General features: G+C 38.7%; 1 protein-coding gene across 1 annotated transcript; it reads left to right on the plus strand.

The window, feature by feature from the left end:
• Positions 1-337: 337 nt before the first annotated feature.
• On the plus strand, positions 338-19,380 carry LOC306820002 (uncharacterized protein; the record flags this gene model as incomplete). The annotated part of the gene is made up of 28 exons (XM_079337628.1): positions 338-490; positions 1,311-1,515; positions 2,284-2,365; positions 2,493-2,615; positions 2,730-2,833; positions 3,284-3,450; positions 3,590-3,733; positions 4,459-4,662; positions 4,881-4,967; positions 5,055-5,224; positions 5,635-5,756; positions 5,852-5,952; positions 6,174-6,344; positions 6,584-6,749; positions 11,459-11,637; positions 12,553-12,757; positions 13,520-13,601; positions 13,729-13,851; positions 13,966-14,069; positions 14,520-14,686; positions 14,826-14,969; positions 15,371-15,574; positions 15,780-15,866; positions 15,956-16,125; positions 16,582-16,703; positions 17,393-17,493; positions 17,860-18,030; positions 18,747-19,380. The coding sequence occupies 28 exons, from the start codon at positions 338-340 to the stop codon at positions 18,924-18,926; spliced, it is 4,038 nt and encodes a 1,345-aa protein (XP_079193754.1). The 3' UTR covers positions 18,927-19,380.
• Positions 19,381-19,762: the final 382 nt, after the last annotated feature.

Raw genomic sequence — 19,762 nt, forward strand, 5'->3', positions numbered from 1 at the left:
AAGTCAAATGTTTTTGCGGCAGAAGGTCATTGTCCCCCATAAAAAATCCATGCATTAGCCGCACCGGAGTAGAAGCCGCAGTGCTCGAAGTGTGAGAAAAAAGTAGCGGTTTATAGTCCGGAATTTATGGTAACTTCTATTCGTCATTTAAGGTAACAGACATGCTTTACACAACTGGACTGTAACAGATTGTCGACAAAGACAAACTCCATTGCAGGTCTTATTTGATATTGATATAGTTTAGAGTTTTTGTTTTAAAAGTTAAAAATAACCAATGCTGAAAAAACACTAATTATTCTCTTTCCCTTCAGGGATTCTTCTGCTCTTGAGGGTGAAAATGGCAAAGTATGAAGTGACTGTCTATACTGGCAAAGTCCTCTTTGCTAACACTTTCTACGATATCTACATTAAGTTGGTGGGGGCAGATGGGGACAGCCCTCCCACTCGGCTCATAAACAGCACAGGGCCTTTAGCCTTCAGCACTGGAGCAGTAAGTGTAAAATATTCTTCTATATGTGCAATGTTGAGCTGGACTAACATAAAGGTTCTGAAGCTCAGTAGCCTGTGTGAAGAAACAGCTTCTTTTTAAACAGCCGTGTCACACAATGTTCATTATTGGCACTAACAAGTAGAATAACAGGCTAGGAGAAGCGCAAGCAGCACCAATTTACTTCTGATTTTGTTGCTTCCTTTGAAAATCTGTCTTGTGTCCAAATTAAAGCTGAAGAATTGCTAATAGTTCCCCTGTGAAGACCAATTAATCATAAATTCATTTGATAGACTTATTGTATTTGATTTGACTGAAATCTGGAATGATGAATGAAATATCATTCATTGTTTTGTTTGCATCAGTGTATAATTAAAGATGCTCAGCGCACTGTCTTCCTGTCTTGTTACATTTGTCTAAATCAGTCCTTGCTCAGATGGCGTCTTTAATGCCTGTCCATTTTCTCTCATTTACTTGAACAATACTGCCCCCTTGTGCAAATTGTTTGAAAAGTGCTTCTTCAGCACTGCCTTTGTAAAGACACAACTATAGTGATGTTGTTGTAAATTCTCACGACTGCTGATGCAAATTTTTAGTTCAGTAATTATTCAGGTATGCTCACCATTGTGGCCAAAGAAACAATACCTAAAAATGAGTCACATAAAAACTGATAGTAGCCTACAACATTTTGTGTCATCTAATCTTATATTTTCAGTGTTTTTATGCCAGTTAGGGGGATGTTGCAGCTCTGTTTTTGGTATTCAAATACATTTATCTAACCTCATATATGGATCTTGTCAAACCATTTCTGTCATTACTCAAGGTGTCTACTTTTACCCTGTCCATTCCCGAGTCCATTGGAAAGCTGCTCCAAGTCCGGCTGAACAAACGTCCTATCACAAATTTCCCTGAAGACACCTGGTTTCCTGCCAAGGTAGAAGTGAAAACCCCTGAAGGAGAAACTTTCAGCTTTCCCATCTACCGCTGGATCACTGACAACGAGGAGCACTTTTTCAGGGAAGGAAAAGGTTTGTCCTGTTCACTTCCTACTGACAACATTTAAATAAAGATTGTAAAGTGTGAATTTATACCATCTAACTGATTATTTTAATAATAAATAATAATAATACATTTTATTTAATGGCGCCTTTCAAGCCACCCAAGGTCGCCTTACAGTGGATAAAAGCAGTACAGGAGGTTAAAACCAAACATAAAACAAACAAAAGACAAGTGTGGTGTGAAGTGAACAGTTACAGTGAGTATGCCAGATTAAACAGGTGGGTTTTGAGTTGGTATTTAAAGGTGGAGATGGACTCTGACTGTCTTATGGTGGGGGGGGGGGGGGGGGTTCCAATGTCTGGGTGCCGAGCAGCTGAAGGCAGTGCCCTTGCCCTTCAGTACCTCTCCATCCTGCTACACTTGAACACCATGTCCAGAGACCTCCGGTCTTGAGACACTGGCCTTCTGACCATTCCACACACTGGATCATATTTATCTATTTGTCGAGACTGCACACCTTCAATGACAGGGCCTTCAGTGTAATATCCCCCATCCCCCAATCTGCAATGTCCCATCTTTAGACTGGTTCAAAAAACTTCTCAAGCACCAACCATCCTTAACTCAACCTTTACACCGATCTAACATCCTTTTCTACCTGTCTCAGTTTTCCTTTTGTTTTGATTTTTGTTTGATCCAACCACCATGTAAAGCGTCTTTGTGCCCTTGAAAGACCTATATACCGTACATTCAATCTGGTATTACTATTATTGTATTATTGTTTGGATTTTTTCTTTAAGCTCTCTTGGTCTATGAAGACACCCATCCTTTTGTAGAGTATCGTCGGGAAATGGAACTGAAGGAGCGAGAAGAAGACTATCAGTGAGTACCGAGAGTGTTTTATTTTCATAACCAAACATTGACAACCTTGTGAAATTGTGAAACATGTCAGGTTCTGTCTGAATTAAAACCCATTAATAAATGAACTGATCTTTTCTGTTTTCCCCAGATGGAATGTGTTTGCAAAGGGACTCCCCCATTGCATGAAAGCAGCAAACACTGAGTCTCTGCCTATGGAGGTCCGTTTCTCCTTCACCAAGAGTACAGAGTTTCAGTTCACTGCAGCTCAAGGGTGAAGTCTATCAATTCTATCAACAATCTATTAATGAATAAAACTATGCACTTAACTCCCTACCAATTTAGCAACACTATTAAAGATGTGTGTTTTTTTGCAAATTTTTTCCAGGTTGCCTGCACTGAAACTGAGTGGTCTGGGTGAATTAACAGACAAGTGGACTGACCTGGATAGTATCTACCGGGTATTCACCAGCAAAATCACTGACATATCAGGTATTGCACTATTATCAAGCTTGTACTTCATGCAGGTTCCCAATGGTCCGCCCTCTTATGTTAGGAAAATGTTGATCTGCCCAAACCGTCCAAAGTTATACAAACAGTATTTGTTCATGTCTAATGAAGGGCAAGGGCTTGAAATATCTCATGTGGTGACACATTTTATTAAACGTGATTTGGAGCCACTTCTGCTGTGTGGATTTAGTCTTCCTTCTGCCTCTATTCCTGAGATAAAAACTGACCAAAGATAGTCTTGCTTTTGTTTCTTTAGTGAACCTACTTCATTTATCCTTTTACAAAGACAAAATCAAAAACTGTATTTATGCCTGTTTATGTCTCTGAATTCTGTTAAACACATTGTTTGTTGCTTTTCTTGATGACCTGCAGTCCTGTTAATATTGAACAGTAAGTCTCAAACTGAATCTAATATTCCCCTTTCTTTTCCAGCGTATGTCCAGAAACATTGGAGGGAGGATGAATTTTTCGCCTACCAGTTTCTAAATGCTGTCAACCCCATGCTGATCCGACGCTGTTCAGTCATACCGAAGAACTTTCCTGTCACTGACAGCATGGTCTTCCTCGATGGTCAGAAAACTCTGAAAGAGGAAGTGAAGGTGATTGTTTTGACTTTTAAGGGTCTGAGAAAGATTTTCCTGATGACATGATAATTATGCAGCTGTAAGTCGCACTTACATTTCCATTTCACAATGTTAAAGTAATATAAATTCTCGTCCTCACTAAAATTTCAAACAGAATGGCAACATATACCTGTGTGACTACAAGATGTTGGATGGAGTGGAGACAAACACCATCAACGGGAAGAAGCAGTACTTGATGGCTCCCCTCGTCCTGCTCCACAAAACACCTGATGACAAGCTGATGCCAATCGCTATTCAGGTGAGAGTGACTGTTATGATAATGTTTCAGGAAGATTCACTTCAATGTTTACCTTGGGGTTAGTGAAACAGCATAACAGTGACTGAATAGAGCTGTGAATCAGTAGAAAATGAGTGAATAACCATCTAAACAGTTTGACTCAAATCTTCTTAAAACAGCAGCGAGATCTAAATAGCTGCTGTTTTTCCTCTTGGCATTTTCTAAAAACATTTTCAAGACCACGTTGAAACTTGGCTGGCTTAGAAATGAAGCCACCCTGACCACTTGCGTCTCGCCTGATAACACAACCAATCCCCTTGACCCCTTGTATTATATTACCCAACCACTAACCAAATTTAACATATTAGAAGTCTGGTAAAAATAAAAATAAAATAATTCTTGGTCTCTAGCTTTTCTGTCCCTTCATGACCAGTGCACAAGGGTGAACTTTAAAATTAATCAACCTTTTTGAGTATCACAAACTTCATGTCGTGGTTGCTTTGAGTGATGATCAACTTAGTGCTTTCTAGCACTTATTTGCAGGTATACTACAATCTCCATACTTCACTCTCCTAAATTAATCTTTTCTGTCATGCATTTGTTTATTTGTGGCAGCTTGTGCATGTCAAGTCAGGAGGGTAAAACTTGCAGTAAAAGTACTTCCAATGATTGTTCGTCATGTTTAACATTGGTGTAAATGGATTAAATGACTGCAATAACCAATGTCTCACTTTCTTCTCCTGCAGCTGAAGCAGACTCCTGGAGAGGACAATCCCATCTTTTTTCCTACTGATTCCGAGCACGACTGGTTGATGGCCAAGATTTTTGTGAGAAGTGCAGATTTCAACTTCCATGAACTCAGTGTTCACCTGCTGCACACTCATCTGCTGGCTGAAGTTTTTGCTGTATCTCTGCTGCGAAATGTGCCCATGGTGCATCCTCTGTACAAGGTGACTGCAAGACAGAACACTGAAGTTACTGTATTTCTTTTTATTTTTTTATTTTTTTGGATAAATATAGTTCTTTACTGATCCCCAGTGGAGAAATTCAAGACCATGTTGTTCAAGTGTGCAGTCCACATTTAAACATCATAGGAGCCCCAGAACTTCTGACAGTGTTTCCAAGAAATAATTTGACTGCATGTAATATTCTTTCATCTTTCCCTCAGCTGCTCGTCCCTCACACTCGCTACACCCTGCAGATCAACCTCATGGCTCGAAATCTGCTCATTTCGAAGAATGGTTCTTTCACAAGGGTAGGAAAAGACCAACACTGCAGGCCTTAACAAATACACGTACAGTAGCTTTCTTAAACCATGTGACTTCTGTTTACTGGTTTATAGTACGCAGCTTGTGGCGGAGAAGGCATGTTCACAATCATGAGGAGGTCAATGGAATCAATGACCTACACCTCCCTGTGCATACCAGACGACATCGCTGAGCGTGGGATGAAGAATCTACCCAACTACTACTACATGGACGATGGACTGAAGCTTTGGGATATCATACACAAGTATTTAATTCTCAAATTATTGTATTTTGTTTGTTGCAAGTATTGAAGTGAAAAATAAAGATTTCAAGTTGTCTTTATTGTCCCATAGGGGAAATTTGTAAAACAAGAGCCCACAGAAAGGAAAAGAAACAGCAACAGCAAAACCAGACCTCATTAAAATCAGACTAAACACAATAAAAAAAAAATAGAACACAATCAACAGCATCAACAATGAAACTAGTCAATGGTTCATACTTACAGACGAATTTTTACCTGAGTAATGCATTGTGAGAATAGAGCTGATTGTTTTAAGAAATATGGCTTACATGATTTTTAATGGTCCTTTAAAATATGGTCTTACTTGCGGCTGCATAACAATGTATTTTTCATCTCAGAATATTCTTGATAAAACCTCCCCATGTTTCTTTAAGGTTTGTGGATGGAATCCTCCGCTACTACTACAAGAGCGATGCTGACGTCGAGAAAGACTCTGAACTGCAGAAGTGGATTTCAGACATTTTTGTACATGGATTCCTTTCCAACGCAAACACAGGTGTGCTTAGCTTTATCTTCATCAATATGTACATGACTTTAATGTAGTTATATAGAAATCTTTAAATCATGCAGTTTATTCTCCCTCATTCACAGGAATTCCCCAGTGCTTTACCACCGTGGCTGCGTTGGTCAAGTTTGTTACCATGGCGATGTTCACATGCTCGGTCCAGCACTCAGCTGTGAATTGTGGACAGGTGAATGTGTTTTAATTCTGTTCCATCTTTGGGAATAGGCTTATTAGAATTTTCATTTTTCTTTGAATCAGATAGATTGAAGCCAAACCTCAGCAGGTCCTTCACTATTTTGAATCATTAATGTTGTGTTCCCCCGACATAAAAACAGTCAAACAAAATGTCCAAGCAAGTCCATTCTGCTTTGCCTCAAAATGTACCTTTCTGTCATTCATTCATTGCAGTTTGACTATGGTGCCTGGATGCCCAACACTCCCATCTCCCTGCAACTTCCTCCACCAACCACCAAGGGGACAACAACCGAGGACACCATGCTGCAGACGCTACCTGATGTCAACGTGACAGTTCAGGGGATGACCGTCTTGCATCTTCTCAGCATGCAGGCCACTGACTTTGTATGTATCAAAGACCTCTTGAAACGTTAAATGGGTTTCAAGTAGATTTATATGTCAGTAAAGAAAAATTTTATGGACGATCCGGAAGCTTAACAGACTGTAAGTAGAATAAAAACGGGAAAATCAAGTTAAATGAAATAAGAAAATCTGACAAAGTCTTGCAACTGTACAATATACATATCTCATCATCTATATGGTTGTTATTTAAAATAAATAATATGTATCATTTGCTTCATCAGGTCCCTCTTGGCCAATATCCAGACGAGCATTTCTCTGAGGAGATTCCCCGCAAGCTGATCAAGAGGTTTCAAGGTGACCTTGAAATGCAAAGTGTGACTATCAAAGTCAGAAATGAGAATCTGGATCTGCCATACACATACATGCAACCAACTGTGGTGGAAAATAGTGTGGCTATTTGAATATGTGAGTGACCAAACAAGTAAATCAAGGTTCATCTTTTTCTAAGTGGAAACAATGGAAGACATCATTGCATGATCATTTTTGTTCATTTTTGGTTTATGTGCAGTTTTCATTGAAAATGTGGGATTGGTTCATTTGAATAAACATCGACCGCTTAAAATGATGGTCACACTATGTCGGTGTATGTGCTTTTATGGGGCAGTTCAAGGGGGGTTTGGTCACAGTCCTGAAAAATGTAGGTTATTTCAATAACCCCTAGTTCTCTGAGTAATTTGAGTGAGTCTGTGGAGTGATTCTCCTGCGTGACCTCATCAGAAGCTTAATAACACTAGATCAGCCCTCATTGGCTGGCAAGTATATCAACTATGTCTGAAGCCCTCCTCCTATATAATAGGCAAGTATAACACCAACCGTCATCAAACAAGCTCACCTCTTCCTCGCTTCCATAGTAAGTAGGGTGGTCTGGTGAGATACACATTCATGCTACTGAGAGAACCAGGGTTATGTAAATAACCTAAAGTTCTCTTTCATAGTGTAGTTTCTCCATCTTTCATTATGATGTGTAGATGATGAAGAAATCTTCACTGATACTGACTTGCTTGTATAATAACACATTTATTTACAAAGACAAGAAAAGCATCAATCCAGGCATTGCCGGTCCAGCCTGGGAGAATCACCAGCCAATTGTGATCCCTCTTGAACAAAGGAACAGTTTGGTATTCATACAGCATTTGGTCAAAGCAACAGTAGAACATTTATGTCCTTATTTGGACTTAGGTCAACAAATGGCATTCAGGTCAACACCTTATCATACATCCCACCCTTCTTATGTTTACTCTGGACATTATGACCTTAAGGTTTATAATTCAATGCAGAGGTAAATCCCTCAGTGTTATCTGCTCCTGTGTACCCTAAGGGTCAACACCTGTTTACTCTTGTTTTAGACCCAAACAATACCCAAATGTTATCCTATACATTCTTAAGGAATGACCCCAAATAAACCAATTCATTCTCTTTGATGTTAAACCAAGCTCTTCCTTAAGTACACTAATTACTCCACCAAAAGATCACATTTTAAGCAGGACAGTTATAGTTCACATAATTGCTCATATCACACAGTGTCGCAACTACTGTCTATAAAACACTTCAATAGCATTTGTTTTGTCTCTCACTATGGGGAAAATACTAACCCCCAGATTGCCAGACAAGCCTGATTTGAAGACAACTGTTTCCAGTGGCCCGTCTCACAAAGAGAAAGAGGACCTAAGATGGAACTGAAGTGAGGACTGAATGTGCCATGGTTGTCGTTGTGACATCCAATTTATAAAATCTAGCAAAGGTATGGGGTGAAGCCCAGCATGCTGCGACACACACCTCCTGAATAGAGACTCCTTTAAAGAAAGCCCATGAGGTCGGTTGCCCTCTGGTGGTGTACCGTAGGCCTGCAGGGGGATTGATGACCCTTGCTGGTAAAAGTCATTCATCAGAACAATGGGTGTGGTCTATAGTGCTGACAGGCACACACCCTCAGCAATGGCTGATATAACTTGCATTAAGAAAAGAGCAAAGCATATTCAGAAACGTTGCACTTTCAAAAGCAATGGGAACAAATGCAATGGCTAAAAATTGAAACAAACGTTCTGCAAATAGCCAAAACAACTGAATTTACATCAAACGTGCTATAGTACATCTCATTTGATGTCATACAGAAGTTATGTTGAGTGACTTAAAACTGACATTATATTCTTAATGTTCATATATCTTGGAAGGTAATTTTTAAGATGTTCAATTCATAGTCCCAATAAATATGAAGCTGACTACAAGAAACCTTTAGTGGAGTAAGTCAGTGGCTAAACAGATGAAGGGATTTTCCAATGATCAGCTTTTTACATCTGTTTTCCAGGCTGATGGAATACAGTGTTTAGACTCAAGTCAGGATCATTACTACCAAAGCAATTTAACAAAGAGGTGGTTCTGTATGAGCTCCAAAATGTGCCTGTGATTAATAAAATTGGCAATGAAATGCATTGCTCAATGTGTTTTTCTCACGAAAGGGCAATCGTGTCCTGGGGTTATTTGTGTTCAGTGAAACAAATACAGCAAATGTTCTTCTCCCGTTTGTTTTCACACAACTGAAATATGCAGTAAGGCCAGTTACTGACAGCAACTTTCTGCAAGATTAAATTTAGATCACCTGTTTCAACTTGATGCTCACTGTTACTTCAACACAACAGGAAGTTGATCTTTAAAAAATATGATTTGGCCCTTGTTTCTCATTTAAGGAGAAACGAGTTGCAGAGAGTGTTTTATCTTAAATAGCAGAACTCTGTCAAATCTGTTCTGTGTCTCTGAATTTCTGCAGGTCGATTTTAAAACATGCACGTTGAGCTGTGACACAGGGAATGGCTGAGCGGAGGGAGCAACATAGAGGCTGACTTAGCACTATTTTTGACACAACAACAATGAATTAGATGATGACCCAGATTATGACATGACTGTGGGCCCACTCGCTGTAGGTAGGTCTGTCTGACAAGGAGCAGGGGATATCAGTGACATTGCCAGAGTTCAAGATGATTTAAATCTGGCGATGTCACATTATCCACACAGGGAGAGCGAGCATCGCCACAAAATAGGCATAAAGATTGACGTGTCTAATGATGCAACTCTGTTAAAGGTTTTTTTTTTCTGAAAATAAGGACCTGCGGCTACGACTTGTGACTGAGACATGGGGCAGAAAGCAAAGTCTGTTCGGCAGTAAGTAGACACCTGTAATGGTTGAAGAAATGCACACTTCTTTGGACAAACATGAATTCAAAGTGGCTCAAAAGGAAAACCTCACTTTCTATATTCAACAAGACACCAAGTCTGTAAAATGTGTGTGATCTGACCGAAAAAAAGGTCAATGAAGAGAAAGGACTAAGAGGCCTACAGAACCGAAGTCGTAGCGTGAGCATGCCTTTCAGAAAAAACTCATGAAAGATTTATATTCTCTGGGTCAAACGATTGGATGTGAGCGCTTCTTTTCTTTTTGGCTCTCGGATGCTACAATACAAGTTGGGGCAAGTTGTACATGAGAGAGAACATTTATAGCCAAGTACAAGAGCTGCAAAGATTGGCTCCTGACACAGGAACCTGTTTATAATAAGGGCCAAACCACATCTGAGCATGAGAAAATCTATGAGAGGTGAAGACTCCGGGGAGTGTGTGCTGCCAAGGAGTGGCAGTGATGTTCTTGCCAGTGCCATTATCTGTGGCTGCAGACGGTGCATGAAGCCTGTACATATCGAGTGTTTTGGCAAACATGTCCATTAACATCTCTTGTTGCCGTAAACAAAGCATTATATTTACAATTCTATCTTTTTATGTTAATGGACTTCAGAGCATTTCTTTCTTTCACCTTTATGTTAGCAGAAAAAGAATTCTCAGTGAGATTGCATTTCTTTTTCAAGAGAGTCTGCTACAGAGGCTGAGAAATAAAGTTTAGTACATATTGAAACTCTGTGCAGTTTTTCTTAAAATGCTCAGGTTTGGGGACGTTTTTCAAAAGAAATCTTCCCGGTGTGGTTAGTTGGGTTAGTGCTCTACGTGGAGGGTAGCTAGAGTTCTCCAGGCGGGTGGCCCAGGTTCCTTTCCTGCATGTCACTACACACTCTCTCTCTCACTAATTTCCGACTGTATCCACCATCACTAAAAATAAAGGTGTTAATAGCCCAACAAAAAAGATCCATCCCATAGAAAGCAGAAACAGACAAGTTTTGCTCAGTAACCAAAAACTGTCACAGTTACCAAAAAAAAACAAAACAGAAGATGTGTCACTGTTTGGCAGGTTCCTCTTACTGCTTATTGAGTACTGTCGAAATATTTGAACAAACCGTCATTTTTATGCTTTGACAACATTGTTATCGATACTTTCATATCAATAAATCCCCTTTTGAAGTAAATTGTATTTAATTTAATATTTCCAAAATAAGAGGCTGTTTTCTCTGGAGTGCAGTTAGTTTGATTTATTTGTACAGGTTTAGTTGGCGTGAATGTCACTTTAGTGAATCAGTTCCTCTCTTTGTGTTTATGTGGATAAAGTGCCACTCACAGCGACGTCGACTTGAATGAGTGGTTTGACTGCAGGTGGTGACTTGGCTGAACACTTTAGTTTACACTGATACACTCATTATTTAAATGGAAGGATCCTAATTATATTTTCATTATATTTATTTAAATAAAAAAGTATGCAATTAACACTAGGAAGAGTGGTCTAGATCTGCACTGTATGTAAAGTATCATAAGCTAACTTATTGTTGTCATTGGATCCTTTTTTAATCATGAATTTATTGATGGGTTAAAGCACTGAGACATTTATTTCCATTATTTCACAATAGTTTTTTGTTTTGCATTTGGTGTTCAAACTAACGTTTCATCACCTGAGACGATTATTACTTAAGGCTTGATCCGCCCACCAATCTGTAAAAGTATAAAAGAGGATGCTTACTTTGGTGTCAGGAGGAGTTCATCAAAGTAACTTCTATTCGTCATTTAAGGTAAGAGACATGCTTTACACAACTGGACTGTAACAGATTGTCGACAAAGACAAACTCCATTGCAGGTCTTATTTGATATTGATATAGTTTAGAGTTTTTGTTTTAAAAGTTAAAAATAACCAATGCTGAAAAAACACTAATTATTCTCTTTCCCTTCAGGGATTCTTCTGCTCTTGAGGGTGAAAATGGCAAAGTATGAAGTGACTGTCTATACTGGCAAAGTCCTCTTTGCCAACACTTTCCACGATATCTACATTAAGTTGGTGGGGGCAGATGGGGACAGCCCTCCCACTCGGCTCATAAACAGCACAGGGCCTTTAGCCTTCAGCACTGGAGCAGTAAGTGTAAAATATTCTTCTATATGTGCAATGTTGAGCTGGACTAACATAAAGGTTCTGAAGCTCAGTAGCCTGTGTGAAGAAACAGCTTCTTTTTAAACAGCCGTGTCTGTTTTTTTGTTTGCATGGTACTTGAAGTATCCATCCACAATTAAAAATTAACAGTAAATAATGGATAACTGACAGTCGTTTTTTAAAGTCACACAATGTTCATTATTGGCACTAACAAGTAGAATAACAGGCTAGGAGAAGCGCAAGCAGCACCAATTTACTTCTGATTGTGTTGCTTCCTTTGAAAATCTGTCTTGTGTCCAAATTAAAGCTGAAGAATTGCTAATAGTTCCCCTGTGAAGACCAATTAATCATAAATTCATTTGATAGACTTATTGTATTTGATTTGACTGAAATCTGGAATGATGAATGAAATATCATTCATTGTTTTGTTTGCATCAGTGTATAATTAAAGATGCTCAGCGCACTGTCTTCCTGTCTTGTTACATTTGTCTAAATCAGTCCTTGCTCAGATGGCGTCTTTAATGCCTGTCCATTTTCTCTCATTTACTTGAACAATACTGCCCCCTTGTGCAAATTGTTTGAAAAGTGCTTCTTCAGCACTGCCTTTGTAAAGACACATACAACTATAGTGATGTTGTTGTAAATTCTCACGACTGCTGATGCAAATTTTTAGTTCAGTAATTATTCAGGTATGCTCACCATTGTGGCCAAAGAAACAATACCTAAAAATGAGTCACATAAAAACTGATAGTAGCCTACAACATTTTGTGTCATCTAATCTTATATTTTCAGTGTTTTTATGCCAGTTAGGGGGATGTTGCAGCTCTGTTTTTGGTATTCAAATACATTTATCTAACCTCATATATGGATCTTGTCAAACCATTTCTGTCATTACTCAAGGTGTCTACTTTTACCCTGTCCATTCCCGAGTCCATTGGAAAGCTGCTCCAAGTCCGGCTGAACAAACGTCCTATCACAAATTTCCCTGAAGACACCTGGTTTCCTGCCAAGGTAGAAGTGAAAACCCCTGAAGGAGAAACTTTCAGCTTTCCCATCTACAGCTGGATCACTGACAACGAGGAGCACTTTTTCAGGGAAGGAAAAGGTTTGTCCTGTTCACTTCCTACTGACAACATTTAAATAAAGATTGTAAAGTGTGAATTTATACCATCTAACTGATTATTTTAATAATAAATAATAATAATACATTTTATTTAATGGCGCCTTTCAAGCCACCCAAGGTCGCCTTACAGTGGATAAAAGCAGTACAGGAGGTTAAAACCAAACATAAAACAAACAAAAGACAAGTGTGGTGTGAAGTGAACAGTTACAGTGAGTATGCCAGATTAAACAGGTGGGTTTTGAGTTGGTATTTAAAGGTGGAGATGGACTCTGACTGTCTTATGGTGGGGGGGGGGGTTCCAATGTCTGGGTGCCGAGCAGCTGAAGGCAGTGCCCTTGCCCTTCAGTACCTCTCCATCCTGCTACACTTGTACACCATGTCAAGAGACCTCCGGTCTTGAGACACTGGCCTTCTGACCATTCCACACACTGGATCATATTTATCTATTTGTCGAGACTGCACACCTTCAATGACAGGGCCTTCAGTGTAATATCCCCCATCCCCCAATCTGCAATGTCCCATCTTTAGACTGGTTCAAAAAACTTCTCAAGCACCAACCATCCTTAACTCAACCTTTACACCGATCTAACATCCTTTTCTACCTGTCTCAGTTTTCCTTTTGTTTTGATTTTTGTTTGATCCAACCACCAAGTAAAGCGTCTTTGTGCCCTTGAAAGACCTATATACCGTACATTCAATCTGGTATTACTATTATTGTATTATTGTTTGGATTTTTTCTTTAAGCTCTCTTGGTCTATGAAGACACCCATCCTTTTGGAGAGTATCGTCGGGAAATGGAACTGAAGGAGCGAGAAGAAGACTATCAGTGAGTACCGAGAGTGTTTTATTTTCATAACCAAACATTGACAACCTTGTGAAATTGTGAAACATGTCAGGTTCTGTCTGAATTAAAACCCATTAATAAATGAACTGATCTTTTCTGTTTTCCCCAGATGGAATGTGTTTGCAAAGGGACTCCCCCATTGCATGAAAGCAGCAAACACTGAGTCTCTGCCTATGGAGGTCCGTTTCTCCTTCACCAAGAGTACAGAGTTTCAGTTCACTGCAGCTCAAGGGTGAAGTCTATCAATTCTATCAACAATCTATTAATGAATAAAACTATGCACTTAACTCCCTACCAATTTAGCAACACTATTAAAGATGTGTGTTTTTTTGCAAATTTTTTCCAGGTTGACTGCGCTGAAACTGAGTGGTCTGGGTGAATTAACAGACAAGTGGACTGACATGGATAGTATCTACCGGGTATTCACCAGCAAAACCACTGACATATCAGGTATTGCACTATTATCAAGCTTGTACTTCATGCAGGTTCCCAATGGTCCGCCCTCTTATGTTAGGAAAATGTTGATCTGCCCAAACCGTCCAAAGTTATACAAACAGTATTTGTTCATGTCTAATGAAGGGCAAGGGCTTGAAATATCTCATGTGGTGACACATTTTATTAAATGTGATTTGGAGCCACTTCTGCTGTGTGGATTTAGTCTTCCTTCTGCCTCTATTCCTGAGATAAAAACTGACCAAAGATAGTCTTGCTTTTGTTTCTTTAGTGAACCTACTTCATTTATCCTTTTACAAAGACAAAATCAAAAACTGTATTTATGCCTGTTTATGTCTCTGAATTCTGTTAAACACATTGTTTGCTACTTTTCTTGATGACCTGCAGTCCTGTTAATATTGAACAGTAAGTCTCAAACTGAATCTAATATTCCCCTTTCTTTTCCAGCGTATGTCCAGAAACATTGGAGGGAGGATGAATTTTTCGCCTACCAGTTTCTAAATGCTGTCAACCCCATGCTGATCCAACGCTGTTCAGTCATACCGAAGAACTTTCCTGTCACTGACAGCATGGTCTTCCTCGATGGACAGAAATCTCTGAAAGAGGAAGTGAAGGTGATTGTTTTGACTTTTAAGGGTCTGAGAAAGATTTTCCTGATGACATGATAATTATGCAGCTGTAAGTCGCACTTACATTTCCATTTCACAATGTTAAAGTAATATAAATTCTCGTCCTCACTAAAATATCAAACAGAACGGCAACATATACCTGTGTGACTACAAGATGTTGGATGGAGTGGAGACAAACACCATCAACGGGAAGAAGCAGTACTTGATGGCTCCCCTCGTCCTGCTCCACAAAACACCTGATGACAAGCTGATGCCAATCGCTATTCAGGTGAGAGTGTCTGATTAGAGTTGTAAAGCAGCGGAGAATCACTAAATGACCAATTAAACAGTTAGATTGAGATCTTCTTAAAAAAGCAGTTAGGTCTAAATAGGTGCTATTGATTCCTGTTGGAACTGAAAGTTGTGTTTTTTCTTCTCCAAACTGAAAATTAACTGGCTGAGAAATTAAGCCACCTGCAAGAGCAAAAAACTGTAGTTGTGTGATTGACTACGAGTCTAATTTAAAAACAGATCCAATCCCCTTTATATCTAATTTTAAACATATTTGTAGTCTGTTATAGAATAAAAAAAGATTTGGTTTCCAAACAGTTTGTCCCTTTATGACCAGGGCACAGGGGTGAATGGATTAAATGACTGGAAGGGCCTAAATCTCACTTTCTTCTCCTGCAGCTGAAGCAGACTCCTGGAGAGGACAATCCCATCTTTTTTCCTACTGATTCTGAGTACGACTGGTTGCTGGCCAAAATTTTTATGAGAAGTGCAGATGTCAATCTACATGGATTAAGTGTTCACCTGCTGCGCACTCATCTGCTGGCTGATGTTTTTGCTGTATCTCTGCTGCGCAATGTGCCCATGGTGCATCCTCTGTACAAGGTGACTGCAAGACACAACACTAAACTTACCTTACCTTGCTGATGTTTGAATCTTCCAAAGTTGATAAAGATAATGCTTTACTGATCCCCAGTGGAGATATTCAAAACCATGTTGTTCAAGTGTGCAGTCCACATTTATAAATCAAAGAAGCCTCAGAATTTCTGATCTCTTTACTGAGTGTAACATTCTTTAACCTTTCCCTCAGCTGCTCGTCCCTCACACTCGCTACACCCTGCAGATCAACTTCATGGCTCGAAATGGGCTCTTTTCTGAGAATGGTACTTTCACAAAGGTAGCAAAAGACCTGCACACTCAGTAGCCTTAACAATTACATGTACAGCAGCTGTCTTAAACAGTACTCCTTTGTTTGCTGGTTTCTAGTACGCAGCTAGTGGTGGAAAGAGCATGTTCACAATCCTAAAGAGATCAATGGAGTCAATGACCTACAGCTCTCTCTGCATACCAGACGACATCGCTGAGCGTGGGATGGGGGCTATTCCCAACTACTACTACAGGGACGATGGACTACAGCTTTGGGATATCATCCACAGGTTTTTAATTATTTTTATTTTGTGTATATATATATATATATATATATATATATATATATATATATATATATATATATATATATATACATATATATATATATATATATATTTTAGTACCTCATACAATCCCACTTGAAAAATACCAAACTATCTATTTATTTATTCATTCGATTCTTATCAAAAAAGCATATAGTAACATTTCCATTATCACATTTACAGTATGGCCTGCATCTAGGTTACAAGGTAAACACTGTCGTTAATAGTCTTAAAAGAACATAGCTGATTACTTTAAGAAATATGGCTGACATGATTTCTAATGGTCCTTTGAAATGGTGTCATACTTACAATAGATAGATAGAGACTTTTTATGTCATTGTTTCAGGTACAGTACAAGTACAGAGAATGTATATTCAATCTCAAAATGTTCTTGATAAAACCTCCCCATGTTTCTTTAAGGTTTGTGGATGGAATCCTCAGCTACTACTACAAGAGCGATGCTGACGTCGAGAAAGACTGTGAACTGCAGAAGTGGATTTCAGACATTTTTGTACATGGATTCCTTTCCAACGCAAACACAGGTGTGCTTGAATAAAAAAAACTCTTAGCTTTTGTAGTTTCTCAAGTCCTCCTTTGACGATGATGTGTAGATGATGAAGAAATATCCGCTGACACTTGCATGTAATATAAGACATTTATTTACAAAGACAAGAAACAGCATCAGTCCAGGTTAGCCATGTTACCTGGGAGAGTCACCAACCAATTGTGATCCCTCATGAGCAAAGAAAAGACCCTAGTATTTATACAGTATTGGTCAAAGCAACATCAGAACATTTACGACTCTATTTAGGCTTTGATCATTCAGGTGTGCCTCTCCTACAGTCCTGCGCCCCCTGTGGTTCCTCAGGACATATGGCTTCAAAGGTTGCTCAGGTCACCATGGGGTGACTTCTTATCTCCCCCAATGTATCCTAAGTGTCTGTTCTCACTTCAATACCAAATTGTTTATCTATCACAGTCTTAAGGAATGACCCCAAATAGACCCCTTCATTGTCTTTGATGTTTAACAAATCTCTAACCTTAAGAACACCATTTGTCCCACCGATAGCTCACATGTTACAGCAGCATACTTACACTTCACATACTTATTCATATTACATTGTATTGCATGTGAAATACATAACACTTCATCATCATCAGTATGTACATGACTTTAATGAAGTTATATAGACATCTTTAAATCATCTAGTTTATTCTCCCTCATTCACAGGAATTCCCCAGCGCTTTACCACCGTAGCTGCGTTGGTCAAGTTTGTTACCATGGTGATCTTTACCTGCTCACTACAGCACGCAGCTGTGAATTCTGGACAGGTGAATGTGTTTTAACTCTGTACCATCTTTGAAAATGTTTTGATTAGAATTTGCATTTTTCTTTGAATCAGAGAGATTGAAGCCAAACCTCAGCAGGTCCTTCACTATTTAGAAAAATTAATGTTGTGTTCCCCCTACATAAATGCAGGAGATAAAAGTGGAATAGACATCTTTGTTGACTTCTTTGGTTCATACTGAATTATTTTATAAAGTCAAGGGCACATTGTCAGAAAGCCTGACATGACGCTGCTAAAAACATACAAAATATTGCTTCCTGGCTTAGATATTTTTTTTTGTTAGCAAGTCCATACTGCTTTGCTTCAAAATGTTATAATCAACCACCTTTCAATCATTCATTCATTGCAGTTTGACTATGGTGCCTGGATGCCCAACAGTCCCATCTCCCTGCAACTTCCTCCACCAACCACCAAGGGGACAACAACTGAGGCCACCATGCTGCAGACGCTACCTGATGTCAACGCGACAGTTCAGGGGATGACTCTCTTTCATCTTCTCAGCATGCAGTCCTCTGACTTTGTAAGTATCCAAGGCCTGTTTAAACATTACATCAATCAAATCTGTACCTGAGAGGTTTCAGGAAACAACTGTAAATAGAATAAATACGGTAAAATCCATTTAATTTAAAAAAATCTAATCAAGTTTTTGCAACTGTACAATATATAACCCATATCATTCTCTCCAGGAAATACACCAGGCCAAAAGTTCTTCAAATTAATTGATTCTTCATTCCTCCAACTCCTTTCCCACTTTAACCCACTTTGACTTCAACATAAATCCACCATCAAACTTAAATACAAAATGACACTAAATTAACGTAAATTATGGACAAAAACATACGTGATTAAACAATACAATAACTGATATACACACATAACTCATTGGCTGCATAACCCTGAGAGGGAAAGAATCTTGAAGAAAAACGATAACAAAAAAACTTGCAGATATAGCACGTGAAATCTTGCTTCTTGAGGAAAGAAAGGTATAGATCGCTAAATAAACAAAAAACAGAAACACATCCTAAGCACTTCTTACCTCATGTTTTTCAAGTGTGTCATACACCTTTTGTTCCCCCTGCAACAGGTGATAGTTATTTATTTCCTCTTTATATTAAATTAAATCTTACAAACAACATTTAAACAAAATCAAACAATGTGACATAAATCATATTTATGGCAGTTAAAAGCCATCATTTGTTACTTAAAATAAATAATACGTATCATTTGCTTCATCAGGTTCCTCTTGGCCAATATCCAGATGAGCATTTCTCTGAGGAGATTCCCCGCAAGCTGATCAAGAGGTTTCAAGGTGACCTTGAAATACAAAGTGTGACTATCAAAGTCAGAAATGAGAATCTGGATCTGCCATACACATACATGCAACCAACTGTGGTGGAAAATAGTGTGGCTATTTGAATATGTGAGTGACCAAACAAGCAAATCAAGGTTCATGTTTTACATGTGGGAAAAAAAAGAGAACCTTTAGTGGGAGGACATCAATGCATAGCATGATCATTCTGTGCTAATTTCTGGTTTATGTGCAGCTTTCATTGAAAATGTGGGATTGGTGATGGTGATTTCATTTGAGTAAACATCGACATGCTTGAAATATTCTATTGTGTTCTTCTTTGTTGGCAAGATCATTCAGCAGTACTTTGTCCATAGTTCAAGAATATTCCATCAATTTTTACTATGAATAAAAATATATTCAAACCATTTATTAATGTTGTTCATTTATGGCTATTATGTTCCTATAGGAACGTATACAATACATATATGTATTGTGCCTTCATGTCTAAGGTATTGAGTGATATTTGTTTTTCAATGAAAGATGGGCTAGATGTGAATAAAACCTTTCAAAATCATGAAAGTGATCATCACTGTTTTAGATCAATCATTGGCCTACTGTGGATTTATAAATTATACATCAACCAGAGACTACTTTGCAAAGCTATCTTTCACTCTCCGGAGTCAAACAGAACATACATCACTTCTTAAGCAATTTACAATGAATAAATAAATCAGGCCTAGAAGACAGAAGCCAGGATCAGTGACTGAGGGAGCGGGGAAGAAATGTGAAGTGGCAGATATTTTTCTAAACAGTAGGTTGTCACCCTGCTTAGCCTGTTTCTTGAGGTTGTTCTATTGTGTGTGAAAATAAAGTGTATTTGCCTGAATAAGAACTGTTATTTTCCTTCCATCTGTCTTTGTGTAAGCGTACATTTTTCGAAATGCATGTTGTTTTAGCTGTT

The sequence above is a fragment of the Symphodus melops genome (assembly GCF_947650265.1).
Source record: "Symphodus melops genome assembly, chromosome: 2".
NCBI classification, from domain to species: Eukaryota; Metazoa; Chordata; class Actinopteri; order Labriformes; family Labridae; genus Symphodus; species Symphodus melops.